General features: G+C 42.6%; 2 protein-coding genes across 8 annotated transcripts in view; one reads left to right on the plus strand and one right to left on the minus strand.

The window, feature by feature from the left end:
• LOC113236126 (ubiquitin carboxyl-terminal hydrolase CYLD) overlaps positions 1-12,928 on the minus strand; it is a 16,928-nt gene extending 4,000 nt beyond the window's left edge. The window contains exons 1-9 of one of the 2 annotated variants that reach the window (XM_026472127.1): positions 12,427-12,554; positions 11,865-12,138; positions 10,890-11,087; positions 10,462-10,661; positions 10,211-10,390; positions 9,244-9,399; positions 8,143-8,331; positions 6,429-6,537; positions 4,468-4,604 (exon numbers count right to left, since the gene is read on the minus strand). In XM_026472127.1, the coding sequence (XP_026327912.1) occupies positions 4,468-4,604; positions 6,429-6,537; positions 8,143-8,331; positions 9,244-9,399; positions 10,211-10,390; positions 10,462-10,661; positions 10,890-11,087; positions 11,865-12,138; positions 12,427-12,483 (1,500 nt within the window). In that variant the 5' untranslated portion in view covers positions 12,484-12,554. Of the gene's footprint in view, positions 1-4,467; positions 4,605-6,428; positions 6,538-8,142; positions 8,332-9,243; positions 9,400-10,210; positions 10,391-10,461; positions 10,662-10,889; positions 11,088-11,864; positions 12,139-12,426; positions 12,555-12,853 lie in introns of those variants that run through there. The other variant, XM_026472134.1, reaches the window with a different exon arrangement.
• The window catches only part of LOC113236072 (probable phosphorylase b kinase regulatory subunit beta), a 41,687-nt gene continuing 32,464 nt past the window's right edge, over positions 11,436-20,658 (plus strand). For all 6 annotated transcript variants that reach the window (XM_026472067.1, XM_026472090.1, XM_026472082.1 and 3 more), the window contains exon 1: positions 11,436-11,474. In XM_026472067.1, the coding sequence (XP_026327852.1) occupies positions 11,451-11,474 (24 nt within the window). In that variant the 5' untranslated portion in view covers positions 11,436-11,450. The remainder of the gene's footprint in view (positions 11,475-20,658) is intronic.

Raw genomic sequence — 20,658 nt, forward strand, 5'->3', positions numbered from 1 at the left:
TCAAAGCTCACACGACATGGAACAGGCACGTTTTGAAAATGGTCCCCAGGCGGGTCCCCGAAAGGGGGAATCCCGCCCATCCGCCTCGGCGGGTGGCAGCCCCTCGTACTCTGGGGGGGGGGCAAAAACTGCCTCGTGGGTCGGCCAGAAGTCGACCCTCGTGAACACGAACATCGCACTCGAACGGACAATGATTTTGCACACAATTTGGATCGCACGAAGGCCTCCAATGTGGAGGTGAGGATTCTCTCCGACAATGAGTCTGAGGGTGAGACGATGCTCTCGGCCTCTTCAGACGGAGAGCCCACCCTCTCTGAGGGGAACTCACGCGCGGTTTCGCGCTCCGGGTCAGCCGGAGAGAAGGGATCGTCAAGGGCCGCCAAGCGTGCCCCCCCCGTCGAACGAACCTCAGGAGCCCGAAAGGGCTCCAAAGATCAGCACGGCCCGTAGGGGCAGGCCCAGGGTCCCCGGGAAGACCCACCCCGGTCCGGCGGCGGCAGGGAGAGGCCGTTCCAGCTCAGCAGAGTGGAACGCCCTCCAGAAAGAGGCGGATGCCGCCTTCTTCAAGGAGGCGCTTAAGCGCCCAGGAAAGGCTGGGTAGGCTGAACGCGAAGGTACGGCGGGAATCATGAGCGAGGTCCAGGCCCAGGAGGCGCGAGACGGCCTCGCGACAATATTGACGGAGACCGCCAAGTCCTCTAATCTCAAGGGGACGGTGATCAAAGCAATTAAAGAGGCCGTCAAAAAGGTGGAGAGAGCCATTGACTCTCTCCATCTTGGAGAGACGGCGACGGAGGCGGCGCGGCGGATGTCGGAGGACAACCGCCAGATGAGGAGGCAGCTCGCTGCCCTAGAGGCGGAGTTCAAGGCCATGAGGGGGGCCTACTCCACCGCCACGGCCAAGGCCAAGGCGCAGGTGGCCCCACCGCCGTCCAGCTCCGCGGTGATGCACGCGGGTGTGAGGGAGGCCATCGATGACCTCAGGCGGGACATTTTCTCCTCCATGAGAAATATGATGGACGCCCGCTTGGGGGACATCGAAAGACGCCTCCCCGCGGAGTCCCTAAGGCCTCCCCTAGGCGGCCGAAGTAGTGCGCCCGCCTCCGAGGCGACGCCTGCTGCCACCGCCGTCGCCGCAGCCGCCCCGAGGTTGCTTCCCTCCGCCGCGGCCCCCGAGTCGACACCGGGCCTCTCCCCGGCCCGAAACGCGCCTACTGACCCGCGGCCCAACAAGAAGGCCAAGAGGAAGGCTCCCCCGCCGAAGGCTACTGCTGCCCCTCCTGCGGCGCCACTCGCTGTTCCCGCCGTCCCTGCCGGCCCTGATATGGCGGCCTCCATGCCGACTGACCAGGCGGAAACGCCCTGGTCACAGGTAGTCGGCCGCAAGGCCAGGAAGGCCAAAACGGCAGCTGCCGCCATCCAAGCGGCACGGGCCCCCGCCAAGGCGGCCCCCAAGATGGCTCCCAGACCCAGGGCTCTCGCCACCCCGAAATCATCGGCGGTGGTCATCACGCTGAGGCCCAAAGCGGTGGCGGAAAAGGGGGTCACTTACAAGGGGGTCCTAGAGGCGGCGACCGCTGCGGTCGATTTGGGCAGCCTCGGCATCCCGCACGTGCGGGTGCGGAACACCCAGACGGGTGCCCGCATAGTCGAGGTGCCCGGGGCGACCAGCGCAGAGAAGGCCGACACCCTGGCGGCCAAGCTAGAGGAGGTGATAGTAACGCGCGGCAGTAACGCGGCCTACCAAAACCGCCGATCTAAGGGTTTGACGAGTCGGTGACCCCGGAGAAGATCCGGGCGGTGGTGGCTGCCAAGGGCCAATGCCCCCAGTCCGCCGTGAGCGTGGGAGCCGTCAGGCTGGCCCCCAACGGGAGGGGGTCAGCCCTCGTCCGCTGCCCGGTGACGGCGGCCCAACGCGTGGCGGCTGCCGGCTGCCTGTAGGTGGGGTTGTCCTCCGCCGGGGTCCATGTGATGGAGCCCCTCCCCATGCGCTGCTTCAGGTGCATGGGGATTGACCACACCAGAGCCCTCTGCCCGTCCAGTGTGGACAGGAGCGGGCTCTGCTTCAGGTGTGGCCAGGTGGGACACTCGGCCTCCGGGTGCACGGCGACCCCGCGGTGTTCGGTCTGCACCGCGGCCCGCCGTCCAGCGGACCACGTAATGGGGGGGCGATCTTGCGCTCCCCCCCCCCCACCAAGGGCAAGCCGGCGGGGACCTCAGTCCCCGTCCTCAGACCGTTGTCCCTATTGAGGGACAAAGTATGGAGCAGTGATGCCAGCACGCCACCATACTATACTGCAGGGCAACCTCAACCACTGCGCCAGAGCACAGGACTTATTGGTCCAGGCCATGGCGGAGTGGGGGGTTGCGATGGCTGCTGTGGCGGAGCCATACTTTGTCCCCCCTCGGGGGAACTGGGCGGGGGATCGGGAGGAGACGGTGGCCATAATGGCGTCGACTGCCGGGAACTCCCCCCTTCTAGCGGTGAAGGAACGCGGGTCAGGGTTCGTGGCGGCAAGGTGAGGAGAAGTCATCCTAATTGGGGTGTACTTCTCTCCTAATCGCTCCCTGGCCCAATTCCAGGCTTTCCTGGAGACCCTAGAGAGGGCGGTGAGGAGGGCAGCTCCGGTGCCGGTGTTGGTGATGGGGGACCTCAACGCCAATAGCGCTGCGTGGGGTTCCCCGGTCACCAATGCCAGGTGGCCAGAGTTGGAGGATTGGGCGGCAGCCTTAGGGCTGGTCGTCCTCAACCGGGGTCATGCCAGCACGTGCGTGCGGCGAAATGGGGGGTCAATCGTGGACGTCACGTTCGCGACCCCCTCACTAGCCGCGCGAGTATCCGGCTGGCAGGTCCTGGAGGACGAGGAGACCCTCTCCGACCACAAATACATACGGATGAGGGTCTCCCATATGCCGCTCACGACGGCCTCCAACACGGCCCCCGGGGGGGGGCTTTCCCAAATGGGCACTCACCCGCCTGGACCTTGAGCTCAAGTTCAGGGAAGACTTGACCGCCGTCTGCGAGAGGGCCATGCCCAGGGTCAGAGGGACCCCGGGCAAAAAGAGGGTGTACTGGTGGACCGCGGAGATTGGGGACCTCCGCACCGCCAGTACAGCAGCCCAGCGGGCCTACGGCCGATGCCGTCGCAGGCGCCATACCCGGAGTGAGGAGAGAAGGCGATCGGAGGACAACCGACTCGCCCCTCCGTTGGCGCGGGAGCCCTGGCGCAAGCTAGGGCGGCCGGGCGGCGTCGTGGTGAATGTTCACCGAGCCCACGGCGCCGACTCAACCGGCGAGAGGGAAACCCGGGGGGGGGATTTAGTGGGGTAGGCCCTCCAGTCTGGAGGGAGAGTCCCCACATAACCTCTGAGTCTCCCTGGGCTCAGGGGTATCCATAAAGATTTCCCCCCCGTCAAAAAAAAAAACAAAAAAGGAGATAATAAAAATCGGTTCTTATTGAGAGAGAAAAAACGCTTTGAATTGGAGAATAGCAACATCAACCATTAAAATAAGTGCTCCTTATAATAAAATTTAGGCGCTATTTATAAAAATGAATCTTCATGCGTGAACAGTGGTGGATGATTTTCTTTCAATTAAACGGGACCCTCTTTGCAAATACTGGAGTTATCGCGTAACATACATACAAAAAAAACATACAGTCGAATTGAGAACCTCCTCCTTTTTTGAAGTCGGTTAAAAAAAGAACAGCAATATAGTTTAATAGAATTGTAAACTATACGCTAGAATGTTTAGTCGCGGGAACTCCCGCAGCTTATCGTATCTAGTTTGTACGTAACACCGTTCCTTATACTATGTTCAATTTCGTTACAGTACTTCGGTCCTTATTAGTCGGTTTTGAGTCACATGCACATAAAGTATTTATTATAAATGTAATATTAATTTTTAGCTCGCGAGAAAGGCTCGCAAACTTTCACCCCACAAGTGCGGCGAAGTATGGCGGGCGGAAAAGGTGCGCGCAGAGTGATATTAGAAATTTAAAAAATCTCCGTTTAATTGTTTTGAACACAGTAATATAACAATTGTCTCTGAAAGCCAAATAACTATCGAAACTAGTACACTGCAATTTATTGATAAAATGTACTTTGTTTTCTATTTTACACGTAATTAATTATAGAAGTCGTACATAAAAGTGACCGATTCCTAAACTTAGAAGGTATTAAAATAAATTTATCACCTACATTCTTAGTTTTATTTATTTTACCATAAAGTTGAATATTTAAGCTATCCTCCGATATAACAATAATTTTCTCGCAATAAGGAGACCCGTGTTCAGCAGTGGGACGTATAAATGGGTTGATGATGATGAGGATATGACATTTACGTCTTTGTTATAAGAATACTCACAACAAACAGTAAAAAGTTCGGTATATGAAGTTGCTATTACGATTTATTTTTTGTGTATGTTTCGCTAAACTTTTATCTGCAAAACCGACAAAAACAAATACCTTATGGTGCGGCCGTGAGGCGTGTGCAAGCCGGAGACATCCAGAACATAACGCGCCGGCCTCCAGCGAGCCGCCGGCCGCACACTCTGTGCACTCCCATCGGGCTAAAGTTCCGCACACAGTGCATTGACGCGGTACTGAAATAATAGGTAGCTCCGCAATTAAGCAGTACGAAGAATTCACAAAAAAAATTGACCAAAAAATGTTGTCGTCTCGGATGACCGCATTCTTCTTACACAGATGCTGACTTCTGGGATAACGTACATTAGACATTTTGTAGACAAATTACGTTTTTAACAAAATTATTGGGTTAAGGTTCTATTTAAGTAAAGTTTTCCTTTCAGTGTAATTAAGTTTTTTTTGACGCTACACAAAAACTAGCACAAATTTAAACAAAGGCGTAATAATTGTTAAGTCTTCTTTAGCGTCTTCAAAAGTCCTGATTACAGATTTGAATATAATAAATTCATTAACTTTATCAAATTATACTAAAAAGCCTAAGTCTGGAAATATCATGTTAAACGAAACTTAAATGACTAATTAATAGGTATGTAACCGAACTAACCTACAACTGTCAGTTTCTTTGAGCGTCAACTAACCGCCAAAAAGAGGTTTTCAATACCTACGTATAGGTATTAAAAACCTCCATATTAAGGTAACTCACGTAATATCAAATGTACTGATTCTATCACAGACCTAATTTTTTATGTATATATTATATTTATATATACTTATGTTAGATATATTTAGATACGTGGGGCGCACTATAAGTTTCCGAAATGAATAAGAAAAAAATATTATAATTGGTCAGAATTGAATTTATTGTTTCTCAAAATATTCTCCGTTAGCGTTAATGCACTTTTTCATACGAATGAACCAATTTTGAAAACATTTATGCCACTCCCCCGTGACAATCTCTGAAACATATTTTTCATACTCTTCGACAGCCTCTTCAGGTGATTAAAATCGTTGACCGCGTAACTGGTTCTTCTGGAAATTCTGCAAACCAGTTATAAATAGTCGTCTTGCATGGTGCTTCATCGCCAAAAGCAGTTTGAAGCCGAGCGAAGCTCCGCTGAACTGTTAAATTACACTTAAAGTCGTAGAAAATCATACTACAAAAAATTTCACGAGTGATGAGAGGTGACGTAGACAACCAATTTCTAAAATGACGCCACAAGGTAAAAACAAGTGACAGTCAGATGAAACTAACTGTATTCTACAGCCAAAGAGTTCCATTTTCAAATGTTGTAATTACTTTTTAAATATTGTTTATGTAAGTGGCCAGTTCCGGAAACTTATAGTGCGCCCTATGTATATGTCCGTGGATTGGATAATCTCTTATTGCAAATCGATCGATTTGCAATTATCTACTTTATTACAAAAAATTAAGTAGATAATTCCTTTTGCAAATATGCCACGCGGATATTGTGTCACCAAGACATGGTATGTAAACTCAATTTTCTTTTCTTATGGCCTAACTTCATGGCTTTTCACCATATTTACACCAACACACGGCACCATTCAGCTTCTATTAACTCTGTTTAAGGCTTCTTAGTTTATTTTGATATAATAATACACCGAATATATTTTATTCAACTATGAAAAACATAACCTCGAAAACTTCAATCTGGAATATCTTTAATTGTAGTCTTCTCAGAATAGTAAACCCAAACCAAATTTGTTCAGGAATTTAAACTCATCACTTTTAACTATTTTTCATAAACAGACGCATAAAAATTATGTCAACAAAAATTTATATTTAGGGATTTCGCCATAGTTCTTTCTCACTAGTACCACTTTTCAGATGGTGGCATTAGTGACAATAACAAGACTTAGGGCACCATCAGTGGTACTTATTAGTGACACCAATGGGCCCAAAGTATGCTTTGGTCCCACTGGTGTCATTTAACTGAATAATTAATTAACTATATCTCCTTAACTACACAAAGTTAACTTACATCCTTCAATGAGATCAGTGACATCTAACAGTGGAGAAGGTAGTACTTGCTGATACAGTTTGTACTGTTTGCCAAAACGAGGCATTTGGATTATAAATGCAGCTGGCACCTGAAATAAATCAGTATTTTTTTAATCTTAATTTAATTTAATTAGTAATTCAATTACGATAATTGATTTAAAAGTGCTATAGAACAATGGTAGGCAGGTGGAGCCTTCTGAAAAAAAATATTCTGCCAATACATACATCGACATACCGCACCACACTAGTCTAATCAAATGATTCTTTCAAAAACTCTTTTAACGAGATCAATGATCTTGTCATGTTTTATGACAGACTTCCATCTGGTTTTGAGTAGTTGAAAACTCTAATCTTCAGCACATATGCAAGCAAATGTTTTCGAATGTAAAGATTAAACATTGTTCTCGTCTCACTGATGAACATTTGAATGCATACTTAGAAAAAAATTGAAAATATATTATCAAAGAATTGCCAGACAAATATAGCCTCAAAAATCGTCCTCCTCAAATTGGCTTTGAAATTCCAATTAAATATCACTAAAACAAATTAATTGTTGGTATCAAATAACAAAACGTCAATTCGGGAATTATTTGCGTTGTTTTTGCTTGCCTAATATGCGTGTGATGCACTTTGGTGGCATGGCTTACAGGGCTGCGATCGCTCACCATATGGTACTGGCAGAAAACCAGCACTGTTTGACTTCTCTCGGTCTACAGTATTTATGCTGAGTCAGGGCCATTTCAGCACAAACTGTAGTCATAGGTACATTAAAATTTTATCAATTGTTATAGTATTTGTTTGTTTTTCTCACAGTATTTGTTTTTCTCGCAATATGTGTTTTATACATATAAATGTGTATAAAATTAATAATGAATGTTCTATGTGCTTTTATGTTATACTCTGTGAAGTGATTGTAAATGTTTTGTTTCTGTTTGTATTTGTGCTGAATAAACGTGTTATCTATCTATCTATCTAATAACTGCAACATATTTTTTTATATTATTAATATTACAAACAAATGCCGCCACCTTAATTTTATTATGCACTATGTGGCCGTTGACTGCGGAAAGGTTACCGACTGCTGCTATAGCGTATTTGAGACAAGCACAAAAGAGGGAACACTGTTTAAAGACGTTATATTATGGAATTTGTTGCGGTTGCTTGAATTTGAATCCCTCCTACTACGCAAACGAATAAGCCCCGGCGCATTCAGGTGGACTCCTGCGCAAACCAGTGGACTCCGGCGCCTCTCGCCGCGGTATCCTTTACCGTGCACTTCAACAGCGCGAGAGAAAAATGCGCCAAGATGCTCCGAGGTCGGTTTAAGAGCATTTAAATTTATACCTTATTTCAACTATGATAGTATAAAATATAAATTGATAAATTTAATGTCCTCTGCAATCTCGTCCGCCAGTTTTATGGTTTCATGAAATACATTTAGCGCTTTAAAAAACACAAATTAACAAGCTTGTACTAATTTTAACTGCCTCTGTGGCTGAACGGTTACCACGCTGGATTGCCACGCAGAGGTCCTGGGTTCGATTCCCGAGCCGGGAGAAATATTTGTATGGCCTACATTTATTTCACTCGATAGTTTGGGTGTTATTTGTAGTTGTCTACTTATGTGTGTGTCCGTGGCACCTGCAATACAGGGTTTCTCTACTGCAGGGCTTTAAAAAAAAAACAAAATTTACCTCACTCAGCTTGACACCTGATGTCGTAAATGACTGCTCAAGCAACTGTTGCACTGTTGGCAATGTTACGGCTTCGTCTTTTTCCACGAATAGCTGGTAGCAGTATGACTCCTGTCCAGACGACAGCTTTAAAAATGGCTCGGCTCGGAGCAATTGAGCTACTAAGCCATTTAGAAACTCTTCTGGGTCCTATCGGTGGTAAAAAAAAGAATGTGACTACAGGCAGTATAAATTTTTTATCACATACGATGCTCTGATCCCAAAATAACTAAAGCACTTGTGTTATGGAAATCGAAACCAACGACCGTACCCGAGACCCGAGACAATATAGTAGTTACTTAATTTCTACATTGACCCGGCCGGGGATCTAACCCGAGACCTCAGAGATTTCGACACCATGAAAACCAGTGCACGCAAACGTAAACGCAAGGCACCCGATCAAGGTGGTCGTCGAAAACCAAGTACACAGATTTGAGTAATAAAAAATATGTTTGTCTGTTACCAATTTTGAATGACAAATATACAAATTACACCTGCCTCCCTGTGAAATCTACTCCACATATTATAAGAGCAGCAAATTTGCTGTCCTTGTCATAAACAACTTAATCGATATTTTTAGCAAAATTTAATTATTACAATAGCTGGAATCAGCGAAACGAGATCTACAACCCCCCGTAAGCGGTTTTATTATATCTTATTTAGTTTTAGTTTTATTGTTAAGCAAAATCAACGTAATAGCCATTTTTCAAAGAAAAAAAGCTTGAGGTGCCAATGTAGTATATGCACATAATTGTGCCATAGATATTAGACAATATAAGTTACACTGCGGCCCGCCGTTCTCGCACTACGACACTAGACAGTGGTGTGAACGGACGTATCGCACGTGTACGTGAAGTAATGTTGTTTCATTGAGCTATCCCTATACTAAGTAACGTAAATGCCACAGCCACTATATCGAAAATGACTAAAATTCAAATATGCGTTATTTATGACAACGACGGCAAAAATCTCTATTTGTTTCGACACACGTCATTCTTGACAAATTTCTTCCATTACACTTAGTCTATTTTAGTTTTACGATAAGAATATAACAACTTATACCTTTTCCTCTGAAGTAAGACCGGGAACATCAGACAGTCTTTCCAGTAGTGTGCGTAACTTCATAACCCGGTCAGCTCGCACATACCCGTGTTTGCGTAGCGGGTTTACTATCTCTTCGCGAAGCACTCGCTGCACCTCTGAATAGTGAGGTGAATCCTGTCAATTCAATTAGTCAATTGTAAATTGTGAACTTTGGTCAAATACAATGAAACCGAGTTTCGGTTTATGGGAATACTGTCATGCATGTCACTGCATCAGGGGAGCACCGAGCGGTTATGTGGGACTGCAAGCGGTAACCGAGTATACCCACTAAAACCCAGCAGTTAACCGCACCGCGAAAAAGGTGCTGTTAGGTTTGATACGTAGGTATCTTCGCAAATGCACAAATGATCTACTCACATCCTCTCTATTCCTATCCTAAAAAACGCAGTGATTTGAGGGTAGGATATTCCCTGTTTTGACGGGCTCTGTTGCAACTACGCCGCGCTAGCGAACGGTCGCACTTGACGCGATATCACCGTAGCATTTGTCCAACGGCAATACGGAAAATCATCTTTACGGAAAAGCATCTCATCTGTCTGCGAGAGATCAGAGAGGGCGGTGCGACAACCCCCTAACACCTGGGCATACGCATAAACACCAGCGACCGACACATCTATCGAGGGAACAACTCAAGGTCAGTCAGTGCGTTCACCCTATCCCATTTTGGCCCCGTCAGGTGCCACGGGATCCGCTTGCGCATATTTCTGGGATGGAATATTAATCTCCTAGATTAACAATTTTATTATATTGTTAGGTTATTTAATCTCGTTTGTTTTCATTTTAACGTGGCTTACAAAATAAGGAATAAATATCCCGAAAATATAACGTTTTTCAACAGTCTAGTCTACACTGTCTATGAGGTAGTAAAAAGAAATTTAGTTATTTAGTTAAAAGAAAATATATCGACGAAATATAAACAACACACCTCGGGTTCCGGAGGTCTGTACAATAGTGCATCAAAAACGCTGGTGAAGGTAAACATGGAAAACAACGTAGCGTCGAGATAGCAAGAATTGTGATGGCCTTGGATACCGCGGCTTTTGCCTGCCAGCTCACCTAGTGAACTCAATGGGGGCACGACGCCTGGCACTACTGGGCAGTCAGGCTGGAACAGAAGCAATGTCTTAAAAATGCTGTGATAAGGTTTTAAAACATAAAAATGAAATGGTACTTTACCTGATCCGAACGATCACTGTCATGCAAATCGACTCGATCTGGAGGCGGGGTGTCGCGGAAGCGAGCGTCACGACGGCACAACGGCAGCGGCACGAACAGTGCTCGACCTGGTGCACAAGAGAACAGTCGACACCCCCCTCGCGTGCCATCCCCAAGACCACATACGTTCTGCTCTAATTCAACACCTGCTGTCGCCGTGTCTGCAATACAATACTTTATAGTTATGAACTACAAGTAGTTTTCTACTGCAGAGGTCTTCAATTTGTTAGGAATGGAAATATTATTTTTTAATAATTCAATCTAATTCCGTAAATCTATTTCTATAGGATTTGAATTACCCTCTTAGAAGGTTGTTGACTCTATATTTATTTTATGACAACTTCATGTATACTTTAAAAATAACAAAATAGTAAAACAGTATTGATTACCATCAATAATGCCTATCCACCTGACGACGCCATAGTAATGTTGATCAACATCAGTAGCAACCTCCACCAAGGATCCTACACCAATATCCTCTTGTAAATGAAGGGGCGAGGACCTCGTTATGGGAGGTACTGCCACACGGGGGGAACCCAAAACTGGCGTGTCATACAGTTCTTCGGGCACTTCGGGACTGCACACATCTGTCAAGTAGTGTTACGTTGAAACAAAAAAACTATCGCCGATAATTCGACAGGCAAAGTACAATTATGGTTTCCCAACATACAGTCCTCATATTCAAGTACACATAGAGGTATTTCATGAATAGAAAGCTCTCGCAAATACGCGTGCGACATATTTCAAGGCGCAATGCACGCGTCAGCCGGCCGCTCGTCGGCGCTGTACTATGACTAAAATTAGAAACTAGGAAAGCTAAAATTGTACAACCCGTGGCGCGCCCTGCATTCACTGTTGTGCTTGTGGTTCCAATCTGTGTTGGTGTTGATAATAATGAAACATTTTAAGAAGTTTCTACATAGTTTAGACTATAGGAGAAGGTATATGTAATGGATAATCAACGAAATCCAATGGTATGTGATTGATAAGTTTTGTGTGTACACTGAATATCAATGAATAGACAATAGGCTTGTTTACATAACAACATAGTAGTGAATAATCCATTCTTTGTAGTATTTAATAATTATAAATTTATTAGCAACAAGAGATATAAAATGTGTTGTTATAATTTCTTAATAAAATATTTGAATTTAAATCTACACCTTCAGCAAAAACAGAAATTACTCTATTTTGTACATAATTTGTGAAAAATAAATTATAAAATATATTTTTTGTTATTGCTCTATATTAGTTACAGTAGAAGTTATCAGCTGCACTAGAAGATAATTTGAATCAAAATTTTTAAGAAAATGGTAACATGATGAAGGTCAATGACAATGTCAATGCAGTCATTTAGGACTTACCTATTAAGATGCCTGTTTCGACTTTTTTGGGCTCGTGAACCATTTTACTTCTCCTCACTTCTCTGTTAGGTGAATTTGATGATGTAGAAGGTCTGTTCCGTCTTCTATCAGGTGCTAAATGGTTAATTAGGTTCAGAGACTTGATTCGTTCATTATTTGAGGGGCGCTGCATAGTGCGTCTGCGAGTGGTAGATACTGATCCATACTCAGGGCACTCCAAGTCCCTAGGAGCTGGTGGCCAGCTTCCCCCGATCAAATTGTACAAATCAAGTTGCTAAAACAAACACTGTTTATTGACTTAAATGTATCACAGGTAAACAATACACCAAGCTGTGTGTGAAAATGTGTGTTTTTCACCTGTATTAGTCAAAATAAATTTAAGGCAAAAAACAAATAAGTGACACAATAAAAATCCATTAACCCAATGCAACCAAAAACAGATTAGTAACCTAGTTTTAGTTAAAACAGACATTTGTTTATGAATAGAAAAATAGTGCCAATTAAGATCTGTATGTGGTTGGTTAGTGAATATTGGCAAAATTTAAATGTTATAACAAAAAACCTGTGTCTCTCTGCTGCTCCCCAAATTTTCATTTTCCTGCTGAGATTCATTGTTCATTCTGGTCGATGCAGTACGCAAACAATACTACAGCGTGCTAAGTACGAACACATTTCAGTATAAAAAGTACGCTAATTAAATCAATCATAATGGCCCATTTTTGCAGTAAAGCAATGAAAAACTTACCTGGATTGGACATGAGAAATTGTCACAGAAAATATGATGCACGAATTTATTTCGAAAGAAGTTGATAATTATCAATCACAAATTGCAATCTAAATTTATATCTTTAATTTATTTTTAGTTCAGAAAAGTTGTCACTCTTGATGAAATTAAACAGCTGATAGTGACAAGAGTTTGGTTGATGAACGAACTGTCATAGATTCAAAAGTTATCCTAAAGCCAAGAAAGCGCATCACAAATTACTTACATACTATTTTGCACTGGCTCCGTAAACACCTTAGATGGAAAAAAATAAATTCCATAGTCTTAAAGTAAATACACAGGTTGCTCCACACGTCACGGGTATGTTTATTTTACACCGGTCATATTTTATGTCATACTCGAATCATAAATATCAATTTTGAAAAAAAAAAAAATTTCAGAAAATTAAACATTTTTCTGAATATTATTCACATATTTTTCCATATTTGACAGTTGACGTCTGCCAAAAGTTGAAGAGTGAACGAAAACCATGGAACCATGCCTAATAAAGATTTTTTCACTTCTCATGCTCTTATGGTCTAACCACACATATCCGGGCCGCGCCCGCGACGTGGACGGGCCGTGCTCCGTCAGGGGCTCAAAAAAATATCGTTGCGTATATTTTGATTGAACTCGTTCACACATGTCCGCTGTGCATGTCCGTGTCCGAGCCGGCGCCGGGACGAGACTGCAGTTCATACTAACCAGCACGCTCCGGCCACGTGCCGGGCACGGCCCTGATGTGTGTGGATAGTCCTTTAAAGTTCGTATTTATGCTGGGTGTAGGCTGCATAAAATAGGATTTTATGCTCTAGGGCATAAAATAAAAAACCATCACATTAAATATATCTAATTATTGTAATTTTACATTCAATTTTAATTAAATAATCGTTTATTTGTAATATTGCTGTTTAATTTCCTCGCAATCGAAGTGAAATCTTTGAAATTTTACAGAAAGTTACTCAACAGTAGCTTGAATGAGCGGATGAACACTATTCATATATCATGATCTCAAGTGTAGGTATTATTATGTAAGAACTTTTTTTATTTAGTTTTACTTAAATGTTTCGGGATGGCTTTGGCTGTCACTTTTGCGTAATAAGATTTTTGATGCTTTTATCAGTATCACTTTATTAAATCGTAAAAAGCGTTTTACAAATAGGCAGGTATTTATACAAAAATAATAATGAAGCTAAATGTTAAAAAAATAATTAACATTGAATCCAAGTAAGTTAGCTAAGCCCAAAGTCAAAGTCAAAGTCAAAGATTATTTATTCCATAGGTAAAATAAATTTACACTTGAAAACGTCACAGTTAAGCTACTGCTCGTTCACTACGCTGACCTCCCTGAGAAGAACGAGCAAGAAACTCTAGGGATTGCTCTTTTCAAATAAACTTAAATGCTATGAAATACACTTTGAATCAAATTTGTGTGGATTCTGGAGCCATGGCGTTTTTCCATACATCTTTATCTAACACGTAGTCTTCAACTTTGTAATATGATTTTTTGATCAAAATTGTAGTTTTTAAACTTAGGAATTGATAAACTTAATATATGCTCCGGAATCTATTGTAAAAACGTATACAGCTCCCCATAAAAGAGTTGTTTACCTTGGTTAAACGAAATCGTGGTACCATGAGTTTGGACTTAGCTCTAAGGTTAATATTATGGATATCTTCTTTCTTATTGAAATTATGTATATGTTTACGGGCATATAAAATATTTGACTAAACGTACTGTGATGCCACAGTCTTGATACCAGTCTCCTTAAACTTTTCTCTGAGAGATACCCGAGAACCTAGACGGTACACAGAACGAATCGCTCGTTTTTGCAATACAAATATGGTTTGAATATCTGCCGCTTTACCCCACATGAGAATCCCGTAGGACATTATACTATGGAAGTAACTAAAGTAAACTAGTCTAGCAGTACTAACATCGGTAAGCTCACGTATTCTGCGGACTGCGTATGCAGCGGAGCTTAATCTGCTGTAATTAAGAGTAAATTTCACCCCAATAATCGTGACCTATCAATTAAGTCGCATTTTCCCTTTTTTCCATCCTCTAAGATGTTTCCCCATTTTCCATCACAAATTCAGTGCCTCCAGTGAAAAAGGGAATAACTCAAAATCTACACTTTTTAGGAGAGGCAAAAAACCATAAATTTATTGATTATTGGTAGTTCGCATTTATTATTAGTACTTTTTATAAAAAAAAATAAAAAATAATAAAAATCATTTATTTCAGGCCGTAAGCCCATAAAAAAACAGAACAAAAGTATAGTTAAAAAGAAAAGAAAAGGGGTATTAGTAACACAACACATCTTAAAACTATGTTAGTACAAAATTGACACAATACAATTAATATATACATATGTTAGGAATCACTACCTACTTTATATGTCCAGTAGTGATCCCTAACATGAAATTCAGCATTGCGCTATCAATGCGACACGCAAACATCTCCAGGATGCCGCTGCCACCACCACGCACTCTTTTCAGCAGAGACGTCACTTTTTTGCGTCTAACCGCGTAAAAGTCGTCAGTCCGCGCTTCAGCGAACATGCCGGACGCGCTGCAACGCCGTGGTAGTCCCAACAACATCCTGAAGATGTTGTTGTATTGCACTCTCAGAGTATTGTAAGTACTCTGGGTATACCTGACCCATAGACCACTCGTGTACATGGATTGGCAAAAAGCTTTGAAAAGCGTGATTTTTACCTCTCCTGTACATCGAGCGAATCTACGAGCAAGCATATTTCCACGCACAGCCAGAGCCCTGCGCTCCCTCTCTATATCCATGTCGTCTTTTAAATTGTCTTTTACGACGTGTCCCAGATATTTAAAACTATATGCTCTACCGAGAGGCACGCCACCGAGCACTAGCGATGGTACAACGTTAGGGAGGCGGTTGCCTGCTTTGAAAACAAGCAACTCACTTTTTTTTGAGTTGTACATCAGCCCATGCTCGGCCGCATACCTCTCACAAACTGCAACAAGTTTCCTGAGCGCATTTATAGACGGTCTCAGCAGCACGATGTCATCTGCGTAGCAGATGTTAATGACGCACTTGTCGTCAATAACACATCCAACTTGCATGCTGCTGAGCTCGTCCAGAAGCCCATTCACATACAGGTTGAAAAGCAGGGGAGACGTAAGGCCCCCCTGCCTCACACCGCATTCCAGTCTGTATTCATCAGACATCTCGCCAGCCCATCTCACCTGATTTATTTGGTTACCGTACCAATACTTTAGTAAGTATATACATTCAGCCGGCACATCCGTGTGTCCTAGTCTGTCCCACAACAAGTCGTAATTTACCAGGTCAAAAGCCTTCGACAGGTCTAGGAAACACGCATATACGTTTTCCTTTCCGTATAGTATTGAACAGTTCGCTTAAGGCACCAGATGGCGCTTTCGGTAGACAAACCAGTACGAAAGCCAAATTGAGAGTCGTTTAAATGTATGTGTCTACTAAGGTGGCCGTTAAGCAAACCGTCCAAAACCTTAGCGGTAACAGTTGTCAGTGAGATGGGTCTATAGTTGGCCATGTCCGACACGTCGCCCGTTCTATTTTTAACAAGAGGTACTACTACAGTTCTCATAAGGCTCTCTGGCAGATATGAGTGTTGCAAACACAACGTGTAGAACATAGCCAGAACTCTCGGCAGATGTACTCCAGCATACCTGAGATGCTCAATGCTAAGACTGTCGTGTCCCGGTGATTTCCCACGCTGCATGCCATTTACGATCGAGGCAACTTCCTTCGCAGAAAAGCTTACGGTACTCTTCCTCACGCCAGTCTCACCATTTTGCACCCCACCCGGCATAGAGATCAACGGAGACCTAACTGTGAATAGGCTTCTAAAATTGTTGGCTATATCTACTTTATCACACGCCCCACCAACGCTCACGGGAACGCCAGAGCTCACATTCCACTTTTTAGTGCTTTTCCAAAAGCCTTTGAAGTTCTTTGCCGAGTGGTGCGAAGCTAAAATGTCACATTTAATTTGCTCTTGTCTACGTTGGCACCACTTCAGTTTTGACTTAAAAAGCTTACGACTTTCGGACATTTCATTAAAAATAACACCATTGGGTGGTTTTCCCGCCGACAACCATTCTTTAAATTTAACCCTAGCGTCTCTATGAGCACTGGCAACATATTTATTCCAGCCCGCAATGTATCCTTTTTTTCTACAGCATTTTTGCTTACTCGACTGTCGAGACGCTGATTGCATTATATTAATTACATGTTTATACATTTCATCCAAGAATATATAATGACTAGGGTCGCAACACATTTTATCTCCACAATGCATTAGTTCAGACGGGAAATCCACCTGTTTCAACTTCTCGTGACAAATAGAGTGATACAGGTGAATCTGAGCATTTTCACGCTCTCCCCACACAATGTCGTTGTATGGTACTTTGGTATTATTACATTTAACCTGTACCACACCAATGTCACATTCAATTTTATGATTTCTAGCTTTAGGTATACAGTGTTAAAGATTTATAAATTGGATATATAGGATCGAATAAGAGGTAATAGAATAAACTCAGCACAGTTAAAGCAATGTATGTTTTATATTCAGTGACAACACAAGTTACAAGGTTACTATAGAAACGATCTTTATGGTAGGCACAAAACACAATAAAGGCTTCATGCCTTAACATCCAGCCCTGTTTGTGATGCCTGCAAGGTTGCAAAGCTCTAGGATCCTGGGTCCATATAAGGGCTTCGTCAACATATCAGCTAGTTGCCGAGCTGCCGGTACTTTGCACACTTCGATGATACTATCTGTTACACATTCTCGTATAAAGAAAGATCTTATTCTTATGTGTTTCGTTCTTTGATGAAATTCATATGGCGGATTTTTAGCTAGCCTTATTGCAGACTCATTGTCAATACATAGGGTCGTGGGACAATCCTCATTTGTGATATCTTTTATAATCCTCTTTAGCCAGATTCTTTCACGAGCTGTTTCACTAGCAGCTACAATTTCTGCTTCTGTGGAGGAAATAGCCACGGTAGATTACCGCTTACTCTGCCAAGATATTGGTCCTCCAGCAAACAAACATAACATGCCAGTAGTGGAGCCTTCCTTTATCATGATCACCTCCGTGATCAGCGTCGCTATAACATTCTAAGCCAAGGGCTTTATCATTGCTGTAAATAATTCCTTTCTCTAAGGTGCCTTTCAAGTAGCGTAATATTCGCTATAAATTTAGGACATCCTCTGTTGAGGGATTATCAAGATTTCGTGATACGACACTTACAGCATATGCAATATCTGGTCTTGTACCTGTCATGAGGTAAGCTAAAGCTCCCACTACTTGACGATAAGGGAAGGTCGAAAAATTATCTTGATCTTGGCTTATTCTTTGTTCGACTTTACGATCGGTGTAGTAACAACTTTACAATTCTCCATGCCGAATCTTTCTAGAACGCGTTTAGTGTACGTTTTTTGATGAAGCCAAATAGAACCATTTGATTCTTCTGGAGGTTTCATATAAATTTCCTCATTCAACTTTCCATATAAGAAGGCAGTTGAAACGTTGAATTGGGCCAGAGACATATTTTCCTTAGCAGCAATTCCTACTGTTCTTATGGTACTGCTTCTCGCTAGAGGACTAAAAATCTCAAAATCTAAACCTTTCTTCTGTTAATACCCCTTAATCACTAATCTGGCCTTGTACTTGTCTAAAGTACCATCAGGCTTAGTTTTGATTTTGAATATCCATTTGCAAGGAATCGCTTTCCTGCCTTTTGGTAATTCGACTAAATCCCAAGTTTCGTTTTCTCTTAAGGAATTTATTTCTTAGTAAGGGCTTCTTGCCATTTGTCACGACCTGCTCTAAACATAGCTTCTTTGAAATTTTTAGGATCGCCAATAAGCGCATTTGATGTCATGTTGCAATAAATCTTCGTACCGACTTGGAGGTTTGAGGGTAGTCCTATCTCTAAGAGTCATTCGAGACGACTGTTCTATTTCATTTTCAGAAAGTTTACCGACATCTCGACAACAGTTTATCGACATCATTATGTACGTCTTCCTCAATTTCAGGCTCTATAGTATCATGGAACTGCTCTGACTCCTCGATATCTATTTGATCCACTTGATCATCTTGCTCTTGTTGAACGTAAACTTCTTTCTCAAACGATCCATTGTACTGTGATGATGAAGGCATCGGTTCATTTACAGATTCTCGCCTGTCTTGAGCGTCATTCTGCTGTACAATATTTTCTTTGGGCGACTCTTCTTGGAGATCTGGTTGCTCACATTGAAATGTTTCATTGGTTCGAGTTGATGGTGGAGGAATGCAAGAAATGTCTTCCTCGTCTCTCAATCCTAGTAACGGTGTCTCTTCAAACGTTATATCTTTAGATCTGATCAACTTATAATTGATTTTATCCCAAATCCTGTAGCCTTCATTTCCATCATAACCAATTAATATTCCTTTCTGAGCGTTTTGTCAAACTTCTTGCGACTTATTTTGGGAATGTGTGCATAAAATTTACAACCAATGATTCTAAGATGCTTTATATCAGGTTTTTTTTGAGCCATAATTCATAGGGTGACTTTCCTTCTACGCTTGATGGGCCAGTGCGGCTTAAGATATACGCCGTAGTTTTAACTAATTCCGCCCAAAGACCTTGAGGTATCTCCTCATGAGCATGCATCATAGATCGTGCTGCTTCTACTGTCGTCCGATTCTCTCTTTCGACGCATCCAGCTAGTTCGTGTATGTGGGGCATCGTTAGTCTTATGCCATCCTCGTGTAAGATCTTCCGGAGTTTCTCGTTATCGAATTCTCCCCCATTATCGCTCAGGATTTCTTTGACAGTGTGTCCAGCAACTTTGGCTTCAACTAACATCAATTTAAGCTTTGACCATGCTTCAGATTTCTGTTTCAGAAAATATATGTGTCGACAGCGAGTGAAGTGATCTTTAAACGTTAGATAATATCGGAACTTACTAATCGAGTACGGAAAAGGTCCACATATATCGGTATGAATTAGCTCTCCTAGCTGAGTAGCTTGTATTCTTGTACCAAACTTCAGTTTATGGGCTTTTCCATATACACAGCCTTCACACAGATCTGTTTGATTATCCTCCACTTTTAATCCAAATTCTTTTTCTATGACCTTTTTTACATATCTTTTATTCTGATGAGCCAGCCTCTCATGATAGACTTGTAGTGGATTTGTCATTGCTGCGTTAATTTCTGTCTTCGGTGACAGGCAATTAAGTTTTAATTTATATAGCCCTCCATTAATTTGTCGTGTACCAATTAATGTAATCCTTCCAGCCACTTTCAGTTTCAGTTACATATCGGGTTTTGACTCGAAGACTATTTGGTGAGTGGTCATGTGCAGCAAGAACAGAAAAAAGATTTATCTTGATTAATGGGATATACCATACATCTTTAAGTAAAATTTGCTCTCGTCTTCCAGAAACTTCAGTCTCAGCAAGGATATTTCCTTTTCCTAATGCTTCTATGGTTTGCCCATTGGCTGCAGTAACTGTATGTTGACCTTTAAAATATTCAAATGTCTCGTAAAGATCACCTCTATTCGTTACATGGTTTGTCGCACCATTGTCTACGAACCAGTTCTCTTTATCTGGGACTTGTGAGTTGTCAAGGGTCAAGACCTGTAGGATAACATTGACCTTGGTCGCGGTTTTGGGTGGCCTTCCGTCTGAAATTCATTTCTTGCACTGTCTTACTTGATGTCCAGGTAGTCCACAATATTTGCATTTCAATTATTTTTCTTTCTTTTTCTTACCTTTTGAACATTTCATGAATAATGCCTCACTGGTGCCGTTATCTTCAGTTTTGTTCTTTAAGGTTTTTTCATGGACACATATTTGGGTAGTTAGATTGACTATGGTTCTGTCTTTCTTAGTCATAAGTAGCCAGCTTGATTTAAAAGCGAAAAATTCTTCCGGTAAAGTGTCCAAAATCTTGCAGATCAGTAGCATGTCCGGTAATTTTGAATCTAACTGATAGTTCAATTCATGCCAG

Source organism: Hyposmocoma kahamanoa, unplaced genomic scaffold, assembly GCF_003589595.1.
Source record: "Hyposmocoma kahamanoa isolate Upper Pololo Valley unplaced genomic scaffold, ASM358959v1 102, whole genome shotgun sequence".
Lineage (NCBI taxonomy): Eukaryota > Metazoa > Arthropoda > Insecta > Lepidoptera > Cosmopterigidae > Hyposmocoma > Hyposmocoma kahamanoa.